The 16,099-nt window shown below is 36.4% G+C and overlaps 2 protein-coding genes, 1 long non-coding RNA gene and 2 other non-coding genes across 5 annotated transcripts; 1 reads left to right on the top strand and 4 right to left on the bottom strand.

Moving 5' to 3' along the window:
• The first annotated feature begins 824 nt into the window (after positions 1-824).
• Positions 825-2,043, top strand: LOC145154300 (LOB domain-containing protein 15-like). The gene is made up of 2 exons (XM_079075531.1): positions 825-1,359; positions 1,511-2,043. Exons 1-2 carry the CDS (start codon positions 979-981, stop codon positions 1,859-1,861), a joined length of 732 nt encoding a protein of 243 aa, XP_078931657.1. The 5' UTR covers positions 825-978; the 3' UTR covers positions 1,862-2,043.
• LOC145154284 (histone-lysine N-methyltransferase SUVR3-like) lies at positions 2,007-3,844 on the bottom strand. Its single transcript, XM_079075529.1, has 2 exons — positions 3,077-3,844; positions 2,007-2,606 (listed from the first exon to the last, which is right to left on the bottom strand). The coding sequence occupies exons 1-2, from the start codon at positions 3,675-3,677 to the stop codon at positions 2,218-2,220; spliced, it is 990 nt and encodes a 329-aa protein (XP_078931655.1). The 5' UTR covers positions 3,678-3,844; the 3' UTR covers positions 2,007-2,217.
• On the bottom strand, positions 2,685-2,793 carry LOC145151863 (small nucleolar RNA snoR103). The gene has a single exon (XR_013732413.1). It is a non-coding gene; the product is annotated as a small nucleolar RNA snoR103 (small nucleolar RNA).
• Positions 2,881-2,991, bottom strand: LOC145151865 (small nucleolar RNA snoR103). The gene has a single exon (XR_013732415.1). It is a non-coding gene; the product is annotated as a small nucleolar RNA snoR103 (small nucleolar RNA).
• A 101-nt stretch (positions 3,845-3,945) lies between the features above and the next one.
• On the bottom strand, positions 3,946-5,297 carry LOC145154316 (uncharacterized). The gene is made up of 3 exons (XR_013734798.1): positions 5,183-5,297; positions 4,938-5,057; positions 3,946-4,708 (listed from the first exon to the last, which is right to left on the bottom strand). It is a non-coding gene; the product is annotated as an uncharacterized LOC145154316 (long non-coding RNA).
• Positions 5,298-16,099: the final 10,802 nt, after the last annotated feature.

Genomic DNA, 16,099 nt, shown 5'->3' with positions numbered 1-16,099 from the left:
TGACATCATTTTAAACAAAACTCTTCAAAATTTCCGGTTAGGAAATGGAAAAGCTTTCAAATATTTGGAGTTTTGAAATGTTGGTAAGGAGTACATAAAGCAACTTCCAACGTAACACTAATTGTTATTTTTATGTTATGTTTTAATTTAGTGCTACCTTTCAATTTCAAGTACTATTTTAATTTAATGTATTTAGAGTATTTTATAAAATTTTATTAAGTTAATGACTTGCCATGACAAACCAATCTTTTCAAATGACAAAAACTCGGAGAGGCATGACAAAGGTGATGTGGTTATCATTTTATAGAAAAAACAACATGACAAAGTTGATATCACACCCTCTGTCCTTAATACGACTAGATATATTGGAAAATTATATTTTGTTTTTCATAACATAACAACCCAACATCTTAACTCTTTCAAAATTTGAAAGACAATCTTGTATAGAAATCAGGTCATGTCTTTTATAGAAGAAACCTCCCTTTGCAATAATCATGAGCTGAGTGTGAAATGTTAAAACGAGTTTACGTTTTTACCACTAAGATTGTTGTGTGCTACATTCATGACTTACTAAATTTAAGATTTCGGTATGTTTGACAACATCCCCACACGCCACAGGCAACATAAATCTTGTGCTATCTCATGTGCGACAACCATGACATATGTCCCACAAACAAACCAACTCAAAACACCCTTTCACATAATGCAAATCCATTTTCCCAAAACACCCAATAAACAAATAATTATAAATAAATATATTAAATCACTTCCATCAATATTATTATACAAGTTTATTACTCCCATCAACACAAAAAAAAAACCCACTCTCTTTGTAGCTTCTCACACCAAAAAACCCTACCCAACCTCTCACAAGATTTATGTGTTAATCTTTCCCTTTTCTTTCATATAACCACACCCCCTAATTATCTCCTCAAGTGTCTCCAAAACCCCACACTTCCTTCCTTCAATCCCTCCACCATGGCCGACACACATCGGGACCCACCACCACCAGGCACTCGCCGAGGAGCCAGAAAACGAACCGCCGCCGCCGCCCCATTTGAAGCAGCAACATCCGAACCAGGCTTAATCCCAAACCCTCCTTGTGGAGCATGCAAATTCTTAAGAAGAAAATGTGTCAACGGGTGCATCTTCGCACCCTACTTCGGGTCTGACCAGGGTGCAGCCCGGTTTGCAGCAGTGCATAAGGTGTTTGGCGCCAGCAACGTGTCCAAACTCCTTACGCACATTCCAGTGAACCGGCGGCAACATGCAGTCGTGACCATCTCTTATGAGGCCCAAGCCCGCTTGTCGGACCCGGTCTATGGTTGCGTCTCAACCGTCCTTGCTTTACAACAACAGGTACACAACTACACATGCAAATATGCATGTAATACACTAATAGTAATACCACTTGTATTAAAACATAAATTGTTGTGTATAGAAAAAAATTGTTATGTTCGAATCAGCTGCTTAAACATATGCAGACTGTATATAATGTTTGTGGTGATAGGTGGCGGCGTTGCAGACCGAATTAGCAATGGTGCAAAACCAGCTGATAAACAATAGACTAATAGTGGCAAATGCACTTCAGAATTCACAACAACAATTGGAACCCATGCATCATCTTTCATTGTTGCAGCCTGCGTATTCGAATGCTTCTTCTGCTTCGAATAATATACTTAACATGAACAGCTTTGATTCTAGCTTGAATAATCTTCGAGATGATCATCAGAGTGGAACTCTTTCACAGAGTTTTAATCCTCTGCAACTATGTCAACCTTGTCATGGTGAGGAAGATGACGACGAGGAAGAAAGTGGGGACCCTTTGGCCTTTGCCAATCAAATTCTCCAATCACGATGATTATTGATTTTATTTTTCAAAGTGGTCTTAACAATGATTATGCAATTATGACTTTAAGTTTGCATTTTCAGAAAATGGAATAAAAAGAACCTCTGTTTAATGTGGTTTTGTTTCTTTTTCAGATAATCTACACAGAACGACATAATACGCAAACTTTGAAAGTTAATTTGATATAAAAAAGAAACAATCTTTAATCTTTATATAGGTATACAAAGTTTTATACATCATTTACACATTCAACCACTTTATGTCTTTATCCATACAAAAAATACCTACACTAACTTGATATAAGAAAATCATTTGATAATCTTGAAGAATCTGTGATGTTTTCAAGAAAATGTCATACCTTGCTGACATCATGTATGTTCAGAAGGCATGATTCCTGTGCAACAACTGGTGCCACAAAAACACTTTGACCCATTTGGATTCAAACCCGAATCTCCATAACTAAAAGTGAGTTCTTGATCTTTTAATATATCTTCGGATGCAAAGAAGCACACGCGAGGTAGTAAAGCACCTGAGTTTCTTACCAAAACTGTTGAAAGATTCCCACCATCACAAGAATGGTTTATGAATCGTGCAATGTTGCCAATTTTTGTAGCATCAATGTTGATTCTCATACATGTGTTTCCGGATGGAAGATGTTCTCTCACAACTAAAAGAGCTGATGTGTGTTTGTTTGTGGATTTGAGTTTATCATATATTTCTTGACGCTTTCTTGCTTCTTTTGTTGTCAAAAGTTCACCTGTCAAACAATTACACTACCCATTTATTTACACTTTAATTCATTATGAGATAAAAAATAAACAATATGGTTATGTATTAATGTATGTAGGTCCTCTGTGGGTGTTTTTGGCTCATGAAACGCCCACCTAAAAGCCAACATATAGTTGTTGTATGTCCATATTTACAGCAAGCAGCACATACTTAAGTGGCATGCCAAGAATTAGGACAATTGTGAAAGCTTAAATGGCACAAACCAATGAAACTAGATTGGATTGCAATTTGAATAGATGTATGATTGTATGTAGGTCCTTTATGGGCATTCTGCTCTTCATTATGCCCATCTAAAATCCCACATTTTTATGTTATTATTTGTCCATGTTTACAGCGAGGAGCACATACTTAAGTATCCTGCTAAGAATTAGGACAATCGCAATGAATATGTTCATAAATGGAAAACTATAACGGTAGACATTTTCACAAACAGGTTACCTGCATATTCGCAAATGAATTCTCCACTTCGAATAAACTGATCCGCATGTAAGCCCCAACCTTTCCCCGGACTTCTAACGATCTTCAATCGGATTGATATACCTCTCTGGGACACTCGGTTAGAACATTCCAAATCGCAAATGCAACCCGACCCGCATTCCCATCTCAACCCGGAAAAGTTCTGCCTGGAGCACGGACACCCCGCCGAATCGTTACCGCATCTATCGCATTCACACCTAGCACCATCCTCAAGCGTCGGAGGAAGAATCAAACCTAGGTCTCGTCGTTGGAGAGGATACAAACCCCACGGCTGGCGGGGTGGGTCGTCGTAGAAACTTAGGACTTGAGTCGGAGTATAGATGAAGTATGCATATGGATGATTGTCCACGGTGGAGTTAGCGAAAGGAATGGGGAGCTTCTCGGAGTTCCTACAGGCGTCGGATGACCGGACGGCGGTAACGGATTTGGCTAAGAGATGTAGTGTCTTGCAGGTTAGCGAGATGGCGGATAGCTCCACCGGATATAGGTATGGGAGAACATAAGGAGCGGCATCGGATAGTTGCACAACCCTGTTCGGTTTCTTTCCATTGTTGTTGCTCATTGATTTACGACTCTAGGTTTTTTTCCTTATAAAAGGAGACATTGCAGCTTTGCTTACAGAGTTTAACCCTAGAAAGAAGTCCATGGAAGAGAAGTGTGGATATGAAATGGACCGGGCAAGATCCGAAATGACCCGCTTTCTCTTGCAATGCAAACAAATAAAACTCGAAAAACTCTACTTTTTTTTAAAGAAAAAAACTAGTGAAGAGACCCATGCTTTCCCATGGGTCAGAAGGTTTTTTTTTTTTTTTAATGAAATAGAATATCTTTGAAGAAATGATTTTTTTTTTACTTTTTGATGATTTTCATTCAAGAAAGATACATGTATTCTTTTTAATATTTCTTTATAGAATAAAATGATATGCTATAATTAGAAAGCTCAAAATTGTAAACCATAAAGAAATTACATTGCTAATACATTGCTATAATGAGTGAGAAAATGAATTTACATTGCTAAAACAAATAAAAAATAAAGTACATTGCCTATGCTGGCTAAAAGAGTAAAGTCCATTGTTATTCTTGCAATTCAAATGGAGTTTCTTGTTTTCTAGGCGTAGCCAACAAAAGCGATTTTGTTTCGTCCTTTATGAAATTTGGGATCCCTTCACCAGGATAACTGTTAAAATTCTTTGTGAGTTGGTAGTGAAATTACCAATTAGCCCATTGTAATAAGCAGTGTTGCAGAAATCGGCGTAATCTGTCGATTAATCGCTAATCGGACCTTCACCGATGAGATTTATTGCTAATCGGTCACTATAATCGGGTTTGGTCAATACAGGTCAAAGTCAGAATTAATCGGACCTAATCGGACATAATCGGACCTAATCGGGTCTGGTCAACGCAGGTAAAAGTCGGACCTAATCGGCCCTAATCGCCGATTAATCACTTTTTTGTAGGATTAAAATTAGATTTATAAAATTTTGAAATTTTTTCTTAATAGTTAATGGTCCCCGAATAATCTCCCGATTAATCCCCGCCTAGCCGATTAATCCCTAATTGCTAGTTCACCGATTAGCGGCCGCTTAGCGATTTCTGCAACCATGGTAATAAGTAACAGAACAAAATGCAATATAAGAGGCCAAATCATGATTTCATTATCCAAAAAAAAAAACTTCAAGAACGTTTCACCAATCTAAGTCTATGGTCTTACTACAGAAAGAAAACTCTATTATCTCATTAAATAACTGAACTCGTGACTAAATCACAAAAAAAAAAAAAAAAAAAAAAAAAACAGCTACAGCGAACCTTGTACAAAACATACCTTAAGTGTTGGGAAGCTAATCAGCCTTCACCTTCATCCCACCTCCCATACAGTGAGAAATAGATCAGTATCTAGAACTGCTATTTTCTTTCAACTAAGGTAGTAACAGTTGTAGATTTCCTGAAAAAGAAATCAAAATAAGTGAAATTAACTTAAAAAAACTTTATATGACTTTAAAAAAAAAGCTCAGGTAATGGACACATAATCTGTGTAAAATCCCAAAAAATAAAAAGTTTTCCAGGAACCTTGTACAAAAAGCACCAGTAGACCACGACCTCACTTGTTGACTGATTATATTCTCCTTGTTGGACAGCTTTTGATGCTTTTTTTCTTTTGGCTTTTTCTTGCGGCTTGTATTCATCTTCCAGATGCAATGTATCATAGTTGATGGATCTTAAATAGCATTTGTAAGCATATCCAAACTAAAACATATCTGATTGAAAAATAAGGCAACAGATTTAAAGAAACCTTTATTAATTTAAGTCATTTTTGCATATCACTCACTAACATGTTTCCTGGTAGCTTGCCATGTCATTTGTTAATTTTACTAAAAGTTGATGATAAATAAATAAATAAGACCAAGTAATTATTTAAAATGAGCTTGATGTTTTATATTTTTAGGTATAAAATATTATTTGAAATTAGTCATAATCTTGTTGATGTTTATTGATGTTTGATATTCTCAATTCAACAGCATCCACCACCACAAATACTATAAAAATAAATAAATAAATAAAACAGATTTCATCAAACAAAAACTTTACATTACCTTGTTTAAAAGGGCAACGAACAGGAGCTTCACCAATATGCATTTCCAATCCATAACTATTGCTACCTTGAAAAAAAAATGAATTACACTTTATAAAGAATTTTTTTTTATATAATACCAATTATTAACTATATACTTGAATTAAAAGGGCTTTTACTTGTTATTGCCACCACAAAGTACAAAGTTGTTACATATGCCATTTCTGATTCAGCAATGTTGATGAAATCATTAAATTTCTAACGATAGCATTTATTATATATAAAATTATAAAAAGTAAAAGTAACTTCATAAGAAGGCTTATCCATTTACCTTTTGAAAAACTTCAAAGACAGGGAAACCATTAGTAGATGCAGCAAATTCATGTTCAAACTTTTCCAGTCCCTTAATAAGTGACTGCATTTGTTCTGTTAATCATTTAAATTGTATCTACACGAAAGGTCTTTCATTTATCATTTTCTTTAAAAGAAAATAAGATTATATTCAGGAATCAAAAGCGTAGGATTGGAAAATTATGCATACCTTTCATCATGTTTGTCTTGAAAACTCTTCACAAATCAAAATATACCCATGATAAACAAATAGTAAAGGCTTCTAGGCATTTCATCGAATAGTTGGGGTGTAGAAACATGAAAGAAAATCCATGAAAAACTTACAGTCACAAATCCCTAATTCCTCAATTGACCAGTCACATATACCACCTATAACACATAACACAACGTACCCACACCAAAAAAAACACCATTCTTCTTCCCATTTCGCATAAAAAAACCAAAAAATTACGTCAAGCAAAGCTTATAAGATGTCAAACTTAAATACTAAAGTTGAAAGCAAGTTCGAATTTGTATAGTCAAGTAGAGCAAAAATCGAAAAACCCAAGTCAATTAAATTAAGAACAACCACCACAAGAGAGTTAACATCTTTCTCTATTACCTCCCCAAAGAAGATACCACATAGACATCACTTTGGGGCCATTGGAAGCTGTGAAGGAGAATTTCGATAATGTAAGGTTGCTAACCTGTGTGAAGAAGTGTATGTTGGTGAAACTGTTGGATTAGTGTCTAAGTCCATAACTATTTTGGTATGTACTTGACTCGATTATGAGCATGGTCCTTTTGGGTTGCCTTCACCATAACAACTTGTAGGATGAATTATGGAGAGATAGGATTAATTATGATTTATTAATATATTATGAGAATAATATATTAAAGGAGAAATCATATTGTTTAATTAATATTGATCAAGAATTAATTGAAAATTAATTTTGTGGTCAAAAGAGATTAATTAAACTTAGGGGACTGGAATTGTAATTATAAGATAATTGCATTTGGGCTATGGATCACCTTGCAATATAGGTTGGACGAATTCTATGGGAAGCCCATAAGGAATTCGTCTAAGGGATGTTCTAAAAGGAGTCCAGGGGCTGCTTAGGGCTTAAGCAGTCAGATTAAGGTTTCCTAGTTGAAAACCCTAATGGCCTAACTATATAAGGACCCCTAAGGCCCCAAAAACGTGATGAATGAATCCCTTAGGGTTTCTGGACGTTTTTGTGCCTCTTCTTCTCCTCCTTCTTCATCCTTATTGCTTATGGTGTTTGTGACTCCATTAGAGGTGCAACATTTGAGGCACTAAGCTTTCATAAGTCAAGATCAAGAGGAATTGAGATTGTTATTGCTACATAACAATCAATGTAAGATCTAAATCCTATTCTTATGTTAATATCGATTATCACATGCTAGGTCTAGGGTTTATTGCTTTGGTACACAATGTTGTATGTTTAATTAGAAAAACCTAGATGAAAGCAATTAGGGTTACATGAACACCATAGGAATGATGTTATGCTTAAAAGCCATCAGTGGTATCAGAGCCTAGGTCGTTTTTCTAGTTGAATAGATGCACAAGTGAACTGCCAAAGGATCAAAAGTCGAATTTTTTTACTGTCTGCACCGCCGACTCGGCGAGTCCATCAGTGGACTCGGCGAGTCCATCAGTGGACTCGACGAGTAGGCTGAACTCGGCGAGTCCAGGGTGCTGTTGACGGAATTTTCGATTTTTTGAGCAGATTTTGTTAAAGATAATTACCAAAACTCGTTTTTATTGCCTAAAATCGATTTTCTATGTTTGGAATGATTATCCTTATCAAAATTAATGAATTTGGTTAAATATGGATAATATAGGATTATTATTATTAGTCAAATATTTGACATATAAGATTGAAAAGTTTCAATTTACATCCTTAAGTTTTATAGTTTAAAATTGAACTTAATAGTTTTAGTTTTGAAATTTAAATAGTTAAACCTAATTGTTTTGAAAGGTTTCAAAACTTGCCCTCAAGTTTTGGAATTTAATTTTTGATTAAAAGTTTAGTTTTAAAATGATAAATTCTAAAACCCTAGTTTTGAAAAGTTCAAATCACACCCTTATGGTTTTATTAAATTAATTAAGTGTATAATTAAAAGAGAGTTTATAAATCCATAGTGATATGGTTTACATTTAATTAAATTAAAAAGTGTAATTTATTAAATTAGACCACATAGTATTTTAAAAGTGTAAAATACACCCTTATACTATATATAAAATTAAAATGTCTAATATTATATATGTATAACTTAAATGTTAGTCTTACCGTTAGTAGGCCTCATTCACGAAGCCGATCTGTGAAGGGGGTATAAGGTTATGGCCTATAAAATGACCGTTTAATGGGTGTCCACTCTCACTCACCGCTTCTTTGATTGGTGGAGGGTCGTTAGCCGAACGGGTAGGATAGGGCAAACCCTTTCCATTAAAAGTATAATGAATTATAAAGTAACTAAATGTTTTTAAAAAATTCTCAATCTTAGTTACTTTAGGAAAAAGTGAATTTGATGCAATTCCATGAAATTACACTTTGTACCCTTGCTAAGACGTTAGTGGAGCGTGTGTGGTTAACCGTCACACTAAATGGGCTCTAAGCAAAGGTAGCGAAGGGTGACTCGATGTTTGTCATATATCGATGGAGCGTGTGTGGTTAACCGGCACGTCGATTAGGTGACTGTAACATTGGGGGCACCATGTATATTTGTATGGTTATTCACACTATGTTTTGTGATCCTCGGCATCCCAGTCACAAAATGAGGGGCATATCGAGATTTAAACATGCCATTGAAAAGTTCAATGAATCTCAAAGGATCTAGGAGTTTTCAATACATTTAAAACTTAATCTTTTTTTCGTTTTTCATGGTGGAAAATTAGTGAATCGTCATTCACTTACCTTCAAATGTTCTGCAATTTGGATTACGGCATCCCTCTTCCAAGTTGTAGAATATTGTGTTGGGTCCTAGCCTTAATATCTCATTTGGGTGTTTTATTAAGGACTCAATCAGTCAATCAACTAACTTGAATTTTCTCCCGTTTTGTAGATGTCAAAGTATGACAACTATGGTCTTCCCAAATCCCTTGGAACAAGCTTTCCACATGAAGATGATATTCCACGATTCGATCGAGGAACAAGAGATCGTGCTTCACTTCCTCCACCTCCTCCTATTGTTCTCCCTAACCCACAAGTCCAAAGGCTTGAAAAGTTCAAGCTCACTCAAGCCCTTTTGGCAAGTAAACACGGAGAAGGAAAGTCAGTGTGTGCACACGTCTTAGAGATGAAGTCACACATTGATAGGTTAAGAATGTTGGGAGTCGTTGTCTGTGAGAAGCTGGCTGTTGACTGGGTTCTTCAATCGCTTTCTGACTCATATAGTGAGTTCGTAAGAGAGTACTATATGATAAACCACGACGTAACCCTCATCGATCTCACCTATTTGCTTGTTGCTACTGAATCAGCAATGATTTGGCGCACTGGAGAAGCAAAGTTGATTGGTGGATCTGCCTTCCAAACCTCCATGGACATAGGCAATGGCAACGAAAAGCATGCCATGGTCGAAAAGTTTGATCATAAGAGAAAGGCAAAGTCTGAGGTAGTTCTGTGTGCTGTTCCAAAAGAGTCAATTTGCTTTTATTGCCAAGAGAAAGGGCATTGGAGACGAAACTGCCCTGTCTACCTGAGAGATCTAAGAGATGGGAGAGTCAAGACGTATGGCTCTACTTCAGGTAAAATCCATTAACTAACTCTATAAGTTCCTATTTTTTATTCTTGATACATTATGTGATAAGATTACATTTTTGATGTTTTGAAGGATCGAAGAAAAGAGAGGAAGCTTAAAGGAAGAAGTGTGCTGAATCTGATCGTGAAGAAATGGATCTCGATGGCTATCTGCGAAGGTGCGAAGAGAAGGAACAGAAGGCGAGGCTCGGTCTCGGTGGCTATCTGCGAAGGTCCACAAACCCCGTTAAGCCATGATTAAGAGTCTTACACACCTCCGAAGGGTATGTAATAGTGTTTTATCGCTTTGCTACCTCACTTACCCCGATTAGGGTTCAAGAAATCTAAAAATACAACTTTTCATGTGATGATTTTTTATTAAAATAGTGAGTTGTACAGTAATTACATAAGGTGAACCCTAGTATACAAGTGTTAGTAGGGTTGACCGGTTTGACTTGTTGACTTTATTTGACTTTGACTAGACCAGAATTTTGACGGTTGTCACATCATCCCCCCCGATAGAAGGAATTTCGTCTCGAAATTTTCTTTTTGACTGGGACTTCAAGAATTTGGGAAGAGATGCGGATACTTTTGTTTCATCTGATCCTCGCGTTCCCAGGTGAATTCGGGTCCTCGCTTAGCGTTCCAGCGGACCTTTACAATGGGAATACGACTTTGCTTTGTTCTTTTGATCTCTCGATCCATGATTTCTACCGGTTCTTCCACGAACTGGAGACTCTCGTTGATTTCAATTTCGTCGAGTGGTATCACGAGGGTCTCGTCGGATAGACATTTCTTTAAGTTCGATACGTGGAAGGTAGGATGTACGTTATTAAGTTCCTGTGGAAAACGTAGTTTATATGATACCGGGCCAATCCTGGCAAGGATTTCGAATGGTCCGATATATCTAGGGTTCAGCTTTCCTCGCTTGCCGAAACGTATTAGACCTTTCTAGGGTGAGACCTTTAACAGCACACGATCCCCAACCTGGAATTCCAAAGGCTTTCGTCTGTTATCCGCGTAACTTTTCTGTCTGTACCTAGAAGCTTTTAATCGTTCTCGGATTTGAACAATCTTCTCTGTAGTTTCTCTTATTATCTCCGGGCCAGTGAGGGTGCTATTAGGGACTTGTCCCTTAGCTAGTTGCGTGTCACATACTTCAGCCCAACACAAAGGTGACCTGCACTTGCGGCCATAGAGGGCTTCGAATGGTGCAACCTTGATGCTAGTGTGATAACTGTTATTGTACGAGAATTCGACAAGTGGTAAATGGGTATCCCAAGCTTTACCAAAGTCTATCACACGCGCTCTAAGCATGTCTTCTAGCGTCTGAATAGTCCTCTCGCTTTGCCCGTCGGTTTGTGGGTGATAGGCTGTACTCATGTCCAGTCTAGTTCCCAAGGACTTCTGAACTGATTGCCAGAATCGCGAGGTAAATCGACTATCCCTGTCTGAGATAATGGATTTTGGCACGCCATGCAGTCGTACAATCTCTTTGATGTACGTCCTAGTCAGTTTCTCCATCTTGTCGGTTTCCTTTATCGGCAGGAAGTGTGCTGATTTGGTCAATCTGTCTACGATTACCCATATGGTATCTGTTGGATTAGGTGTCTAAGCCCATAACTATTATTGGTATGTATTCGACCCGAGAGTAGCATGGTCCATTTGGGTTGCATATCATTAGGACAATTTGTTAGGATGGACTTTTGAGAGAAGAGGTTATATATGATTTATTAATATATTATAAGTTCTAATATATTAATATGAAGTCATATGTTTTAATTAGTATTGATCAAGAATTAATTTGGAATTAATTTAGTGATCAAAAGAGACTAATTAAAACTATGGGGACTAATTATGGTAATTAGTTATATTTATATGTGTTGGGCTTATGATCCATGTTGGACCAAGTTTATGTATGGATACATAAAGAGTTGAGCTACATGAACCATGGATCATAAAATCCATGGATATGGGTTTGGGTTATACCCATGACTCTTAGAATTCAACACATATAAATACATATGTTATGACCTAAAACCGCCACCCCTAGTCACACCCTAGAGTGTGTGCATGTTCTTGGAGTTCATGAAGGTTTTAGAGTGCATGGAGATTCTCTCTCAAGTCCTACCTTTGTCCTTGATGTGTTGTGACTTCATTTGAGGCTTCCACACTATTGGGGCTAAGTTCTTAAGGCCAAATACATCAAGACTTCCAGCCACACAAAAAGGTATGTTACACTATCTAGTATTTTATGTAGTTTGTATGACAATTGCATGCTAGCTATAGGTTCAATACCTTGGAAACCATTTGCATGTATAATTAGTGAAAACATAGATCCAAGGTATTTAGGGTTGTATGTGCACCATAGGATGTTGTATTATACCAAAACCCAACAGTGGTATCAGAGCCAAGGGCTGTTTTCATGTTATACTTGCTGAAATGGCTGAAAAATCGAAAATTTTGGCTATCTGAGTGTTGGACTCGCCGAGTCCATGAAGAAATTCATCCAACTCGTCGAGTTGGTTCATGCACTCGACGAGTAGGACCCCCTGACAGCATATTTTCGACTTTTAAGGCTGGAATTGGACTAGAAACATTACCCTAAGCTGTTTTTTGTCTTGTAGACCTGTTTTTGATGTGGTAATGTTCATGCTAAACCAATTTCAAAGATAATTGTCAATAGATTCATGTTTTGTATTAGTTTAATGGTTAGGCTAATTTCATGAAAATTTTTGATTTGAATTGTCTTGTTCTTATGAGTTAGTTTAGATTAATAGAAAACTTATGTGATAATTTGTTTCCAATCCATATTAATCTTAAAGTTTCTCATGAAATGTGTTTTTGTAACTTGTCACCAAGTTATATGAAAAGTCACATTTATGATTCTTTAAAACTCATAAGATTTCCATAAGTTAGGAAAAATGAAGAGTCTTATTTTCTTGAATGATTTTAAAGTCTTCCATAACTTGTCCTCAAGTTATGGAACTTGAAGAGTTTATTCATTAAACTACTTTAAACTCATAGGTTATGAAAATGAAAAGTTTATTTTTCCTTAAATGTTTTTTAAAGTCTTCCATAACTTGTCCTCAAGTTATGGAACTTGAAGAGTTTTTATTAAAACTACTTTAAATTCATAAGTTATGGAATTGAAAAAGGTGTTTGAATTGTTCAAAACTTGCCTTCAAGTTTTGGAATTTGTAAAGTTTCCCCCCATGAATACTTTAGTTCCAAGTTAAACCTTAGAATTTTAATAGTTTAAAATTCAACCCTTATACTATTATAATATTATAGGTTTAATATTTATATATATGTATAAGAGTAAAAGTCAGTCTTACCGTTAGTAGGCCTCATTCACGAAGCCGATCTATAAGGGGGGTATAAGGTTACTGCCTATAAAATGGCGGTTTAATGGGTGTCCACTCTCGCCCACCGCTTCCTTGACTGGTGGAGGGTCGTTAGCCGAACGGGTTTGACAAGACTATAATTCTCCCTTCATTAAAAGTATTAATGATAAATACTAAGTAACTAAACACTTATTAATTCCCAATCTTAGTTACTTAGGAAAATGTGAATTTGGTGCTAACCCATGAAATTTACCCTTTGTACCTTACCAAGTCGTTAGTGGAGCGTGTGTGGTTAACCGGCACACTAACATGGACTAGTAAGAGTGGCGAAGGATAACTTAATGTTTATCATAGATCGATGGAGCGTGTGTGGTTAACCGGCACATCGATTAGGTGATAATATTAAGGGTACCAAGTGAATTTGCATGGTTATTCACACCTTGTTTTGTGATCCTCGGCATCCCAGTCACAAAATCTGAAAGGGCACAATCGAGATTGAAACATGCCATTGAAAAGTTCAATGAATCTCAAAAGATCTAGGAGTTTCAAAACCAAATAAAACCTAATAATTTATTTCGTATTTCATGGTGGAAATTGGTGAATCGTCATTCGCCTACCTTCAAATATTTCATAGCTTGGATTACGGCATCCCTCTTCCAAGTCGTAAAATATTGTGTTGGGTCCTAGCCTTAATATTTCATATTGGGTGTTATATTAAGGACTTAAATCAACTAACTTGAATATCTCCCATTTTAGATGTCTAGTTTAGACATATATGATCTTCCCAAATCTCTTGGAATTTCACTTCCTCCACCCCTTCAATTAATTTCCCTAACCCACAAGTTCAAGGTCACTCAAGCCCTATTGGCAAGCAAGGTTTATGTATGATCACATCTTAAAGATGAAGTCACATATTGACAAGCAGGGAGAGTTGGGTGTCAAAGTCTTGAGAAAGTTGGATCTTCAATCACTTTCTAAGTCACATAGTGAGTTCCTTTAGAGCTACTATATGACAGACCATGACATCACCCTTAATGATCTTACCTATTTGCTTGGTGCTGCTGAGTCAGCAATGATTTTGAGCACTGGTTGCGAAGCTGGCCAAATTTACCTGATAGTCTGTAAGGACGGTAAAGTCAAATGTTTTGACTCTACTTCAGGTAAAAGTCCATTATCTAACTCTATTAAGTTCCTATTTGGAGATTCTTATTACATGATGTGACTAGATCACATTTTGATGTTTTAAGAATCAAAGTGAAGAGGAAGCTTAGAGGAAGAATTTTGAGTTGTTACTTAAAGAGTTGTGATAGATTGCTTAGGAATACATAACAACATAGTTTTTCACATGCATTTGCATTGTAAGGATAAGGTTTTCCGCAAAGTTCTAAAATAAAAGAAAAGGTTTTATTTTATTTTAAAATATCCTTACAGTGGCATTTGTGAGAATTTGTTGTTTATATGTTTCCATTGATAGCAATATTGGAAAATGGATTTGATTCTTTCGACTGTGGTAGTGTCATAATTTACCAAATAAGGAAAGATTCTCATCACCCAAGTTTCAGTTGGGTAGAAACTTGGAATCATGCAAGTTGTATGAAGAATGAGAATTTTCATCTTTGGAAAATTAAGACTAATTCCTTGTTTACATGTATATGTGAGTCAAGTGAAGGACTAAGGGATCGAGTACACATTCTTGTGCACTGGTTAAGCCCACCACAAAGATCGATAAGACTATTCGTCATGATTTACTAAAGGTTAGTAAATATGGTTATACTTACAAGTTTGGGTATATTCTGAAACATTGGAAAGGTATTAATGTTAGGCAAAACGAATAAGAAGAATCAAATAAGGCAGGAAGATAAAAGTTTCTCCAATCTGAAAAGATGGGAGAGTACTTGAGTATCTTGTTTTATGATTATCTTAGTGATTATGAAACCATATCACAATTGATTCTCTAAGGACATATTAGTGCATTTGTTTAGCTAAGAAGATAAATCGTGGATTGTTGAAATGGTTAAAATCAAAAAGATGAATCATACTTCGTTTCTAAACAAGTCTTAGAGTCATACTCCAAGATTGTAACTTGAGTGACACATCTTAAAGAAGGTTTATTAACACTAGTCAAATGTAAGAGTAAAAGGTGTCCTACTCTTGTACATTTGAAATTGGTAAGTTGTGATGTTTTGGATAAAACAAAGACCAACTAAGGCCAATTGTGTGAAGTGTTTGTCTTGATAAGAATCCGCACTATCCCTTGAATATTTGTTTGTCAAGGAATGGTTCTTGGCAAGAGAGTCTTATATATCAAGAGGACAGTGGGAGTCTTAAAGCTCTTAAAAGTTCCAAGAACTAATCAAGAATAAAAACCTGAAGTTCTTCACTAGCACACGACTTGAGGTTTATAACCTATCGTGTTGACATTTCTGTGCCCATTCCAGTTAAAGTTGGTTTTGCATTGGGTGCATAACAACTTGGAAGCAATGGCAGGCCCTTGTGCTGCCAAGTGGCAAGAAATTAAGATTGCACAAGTTCGGTCCATATGAGTTTGGATTTGTCACTAACCTTGTCTTGTGATTATGGTTTGACAAATTCACATGGATAGGAACACATACACCATAAAAATCTAAGTGTCATAAGGTTTCTCTCCGATTCATGAAAATGGTGGTGAGGAAACGCTTTCACTAAGTAGAAATCGTGAAGAGTACTCTTGAAATCTGGTCCAATCTGACACCTCAATCCATCTCCCCTGCTGTCAATTGAAGGTCTCAATCTTCACTCTGGCTAACGAATCCTCGTTCCCATTTCCAATCTTGCAGTACCACTGAACTCTAACCGAACAGAGCCCGTGCGAAAATACAATTCTCTTGATCATGCGATGACCAACCACGTATGCATCTAACACCCGCGACTGACACTACCCTCTTCATGTCACCAGCTCTGTCCTAGCAACGGTAGTGCCTTGAACTCCAAAGTTCGT

This window comes from Lactuca virosa, chromosome 1, assembly GCF_052849685.1.
Source record: "Lactuca virosa cultivar CGN04683 chromosome 1, Lactuca_virosa_CGN04683_v6, whole genome shotgun sequence".
In the NCBI taxonomy this organism is placed as follows: Eukaryota; Viridiplantae; Streptophyta; class Magnoliopsida; order Asterales; family Asteraceae; genus Lactuca; species Lactuca virosa.
Note: the sequence above shows the minus strand (reverse complement) of the source record. Positions and strands in the feature narration are given on the sequence as shown.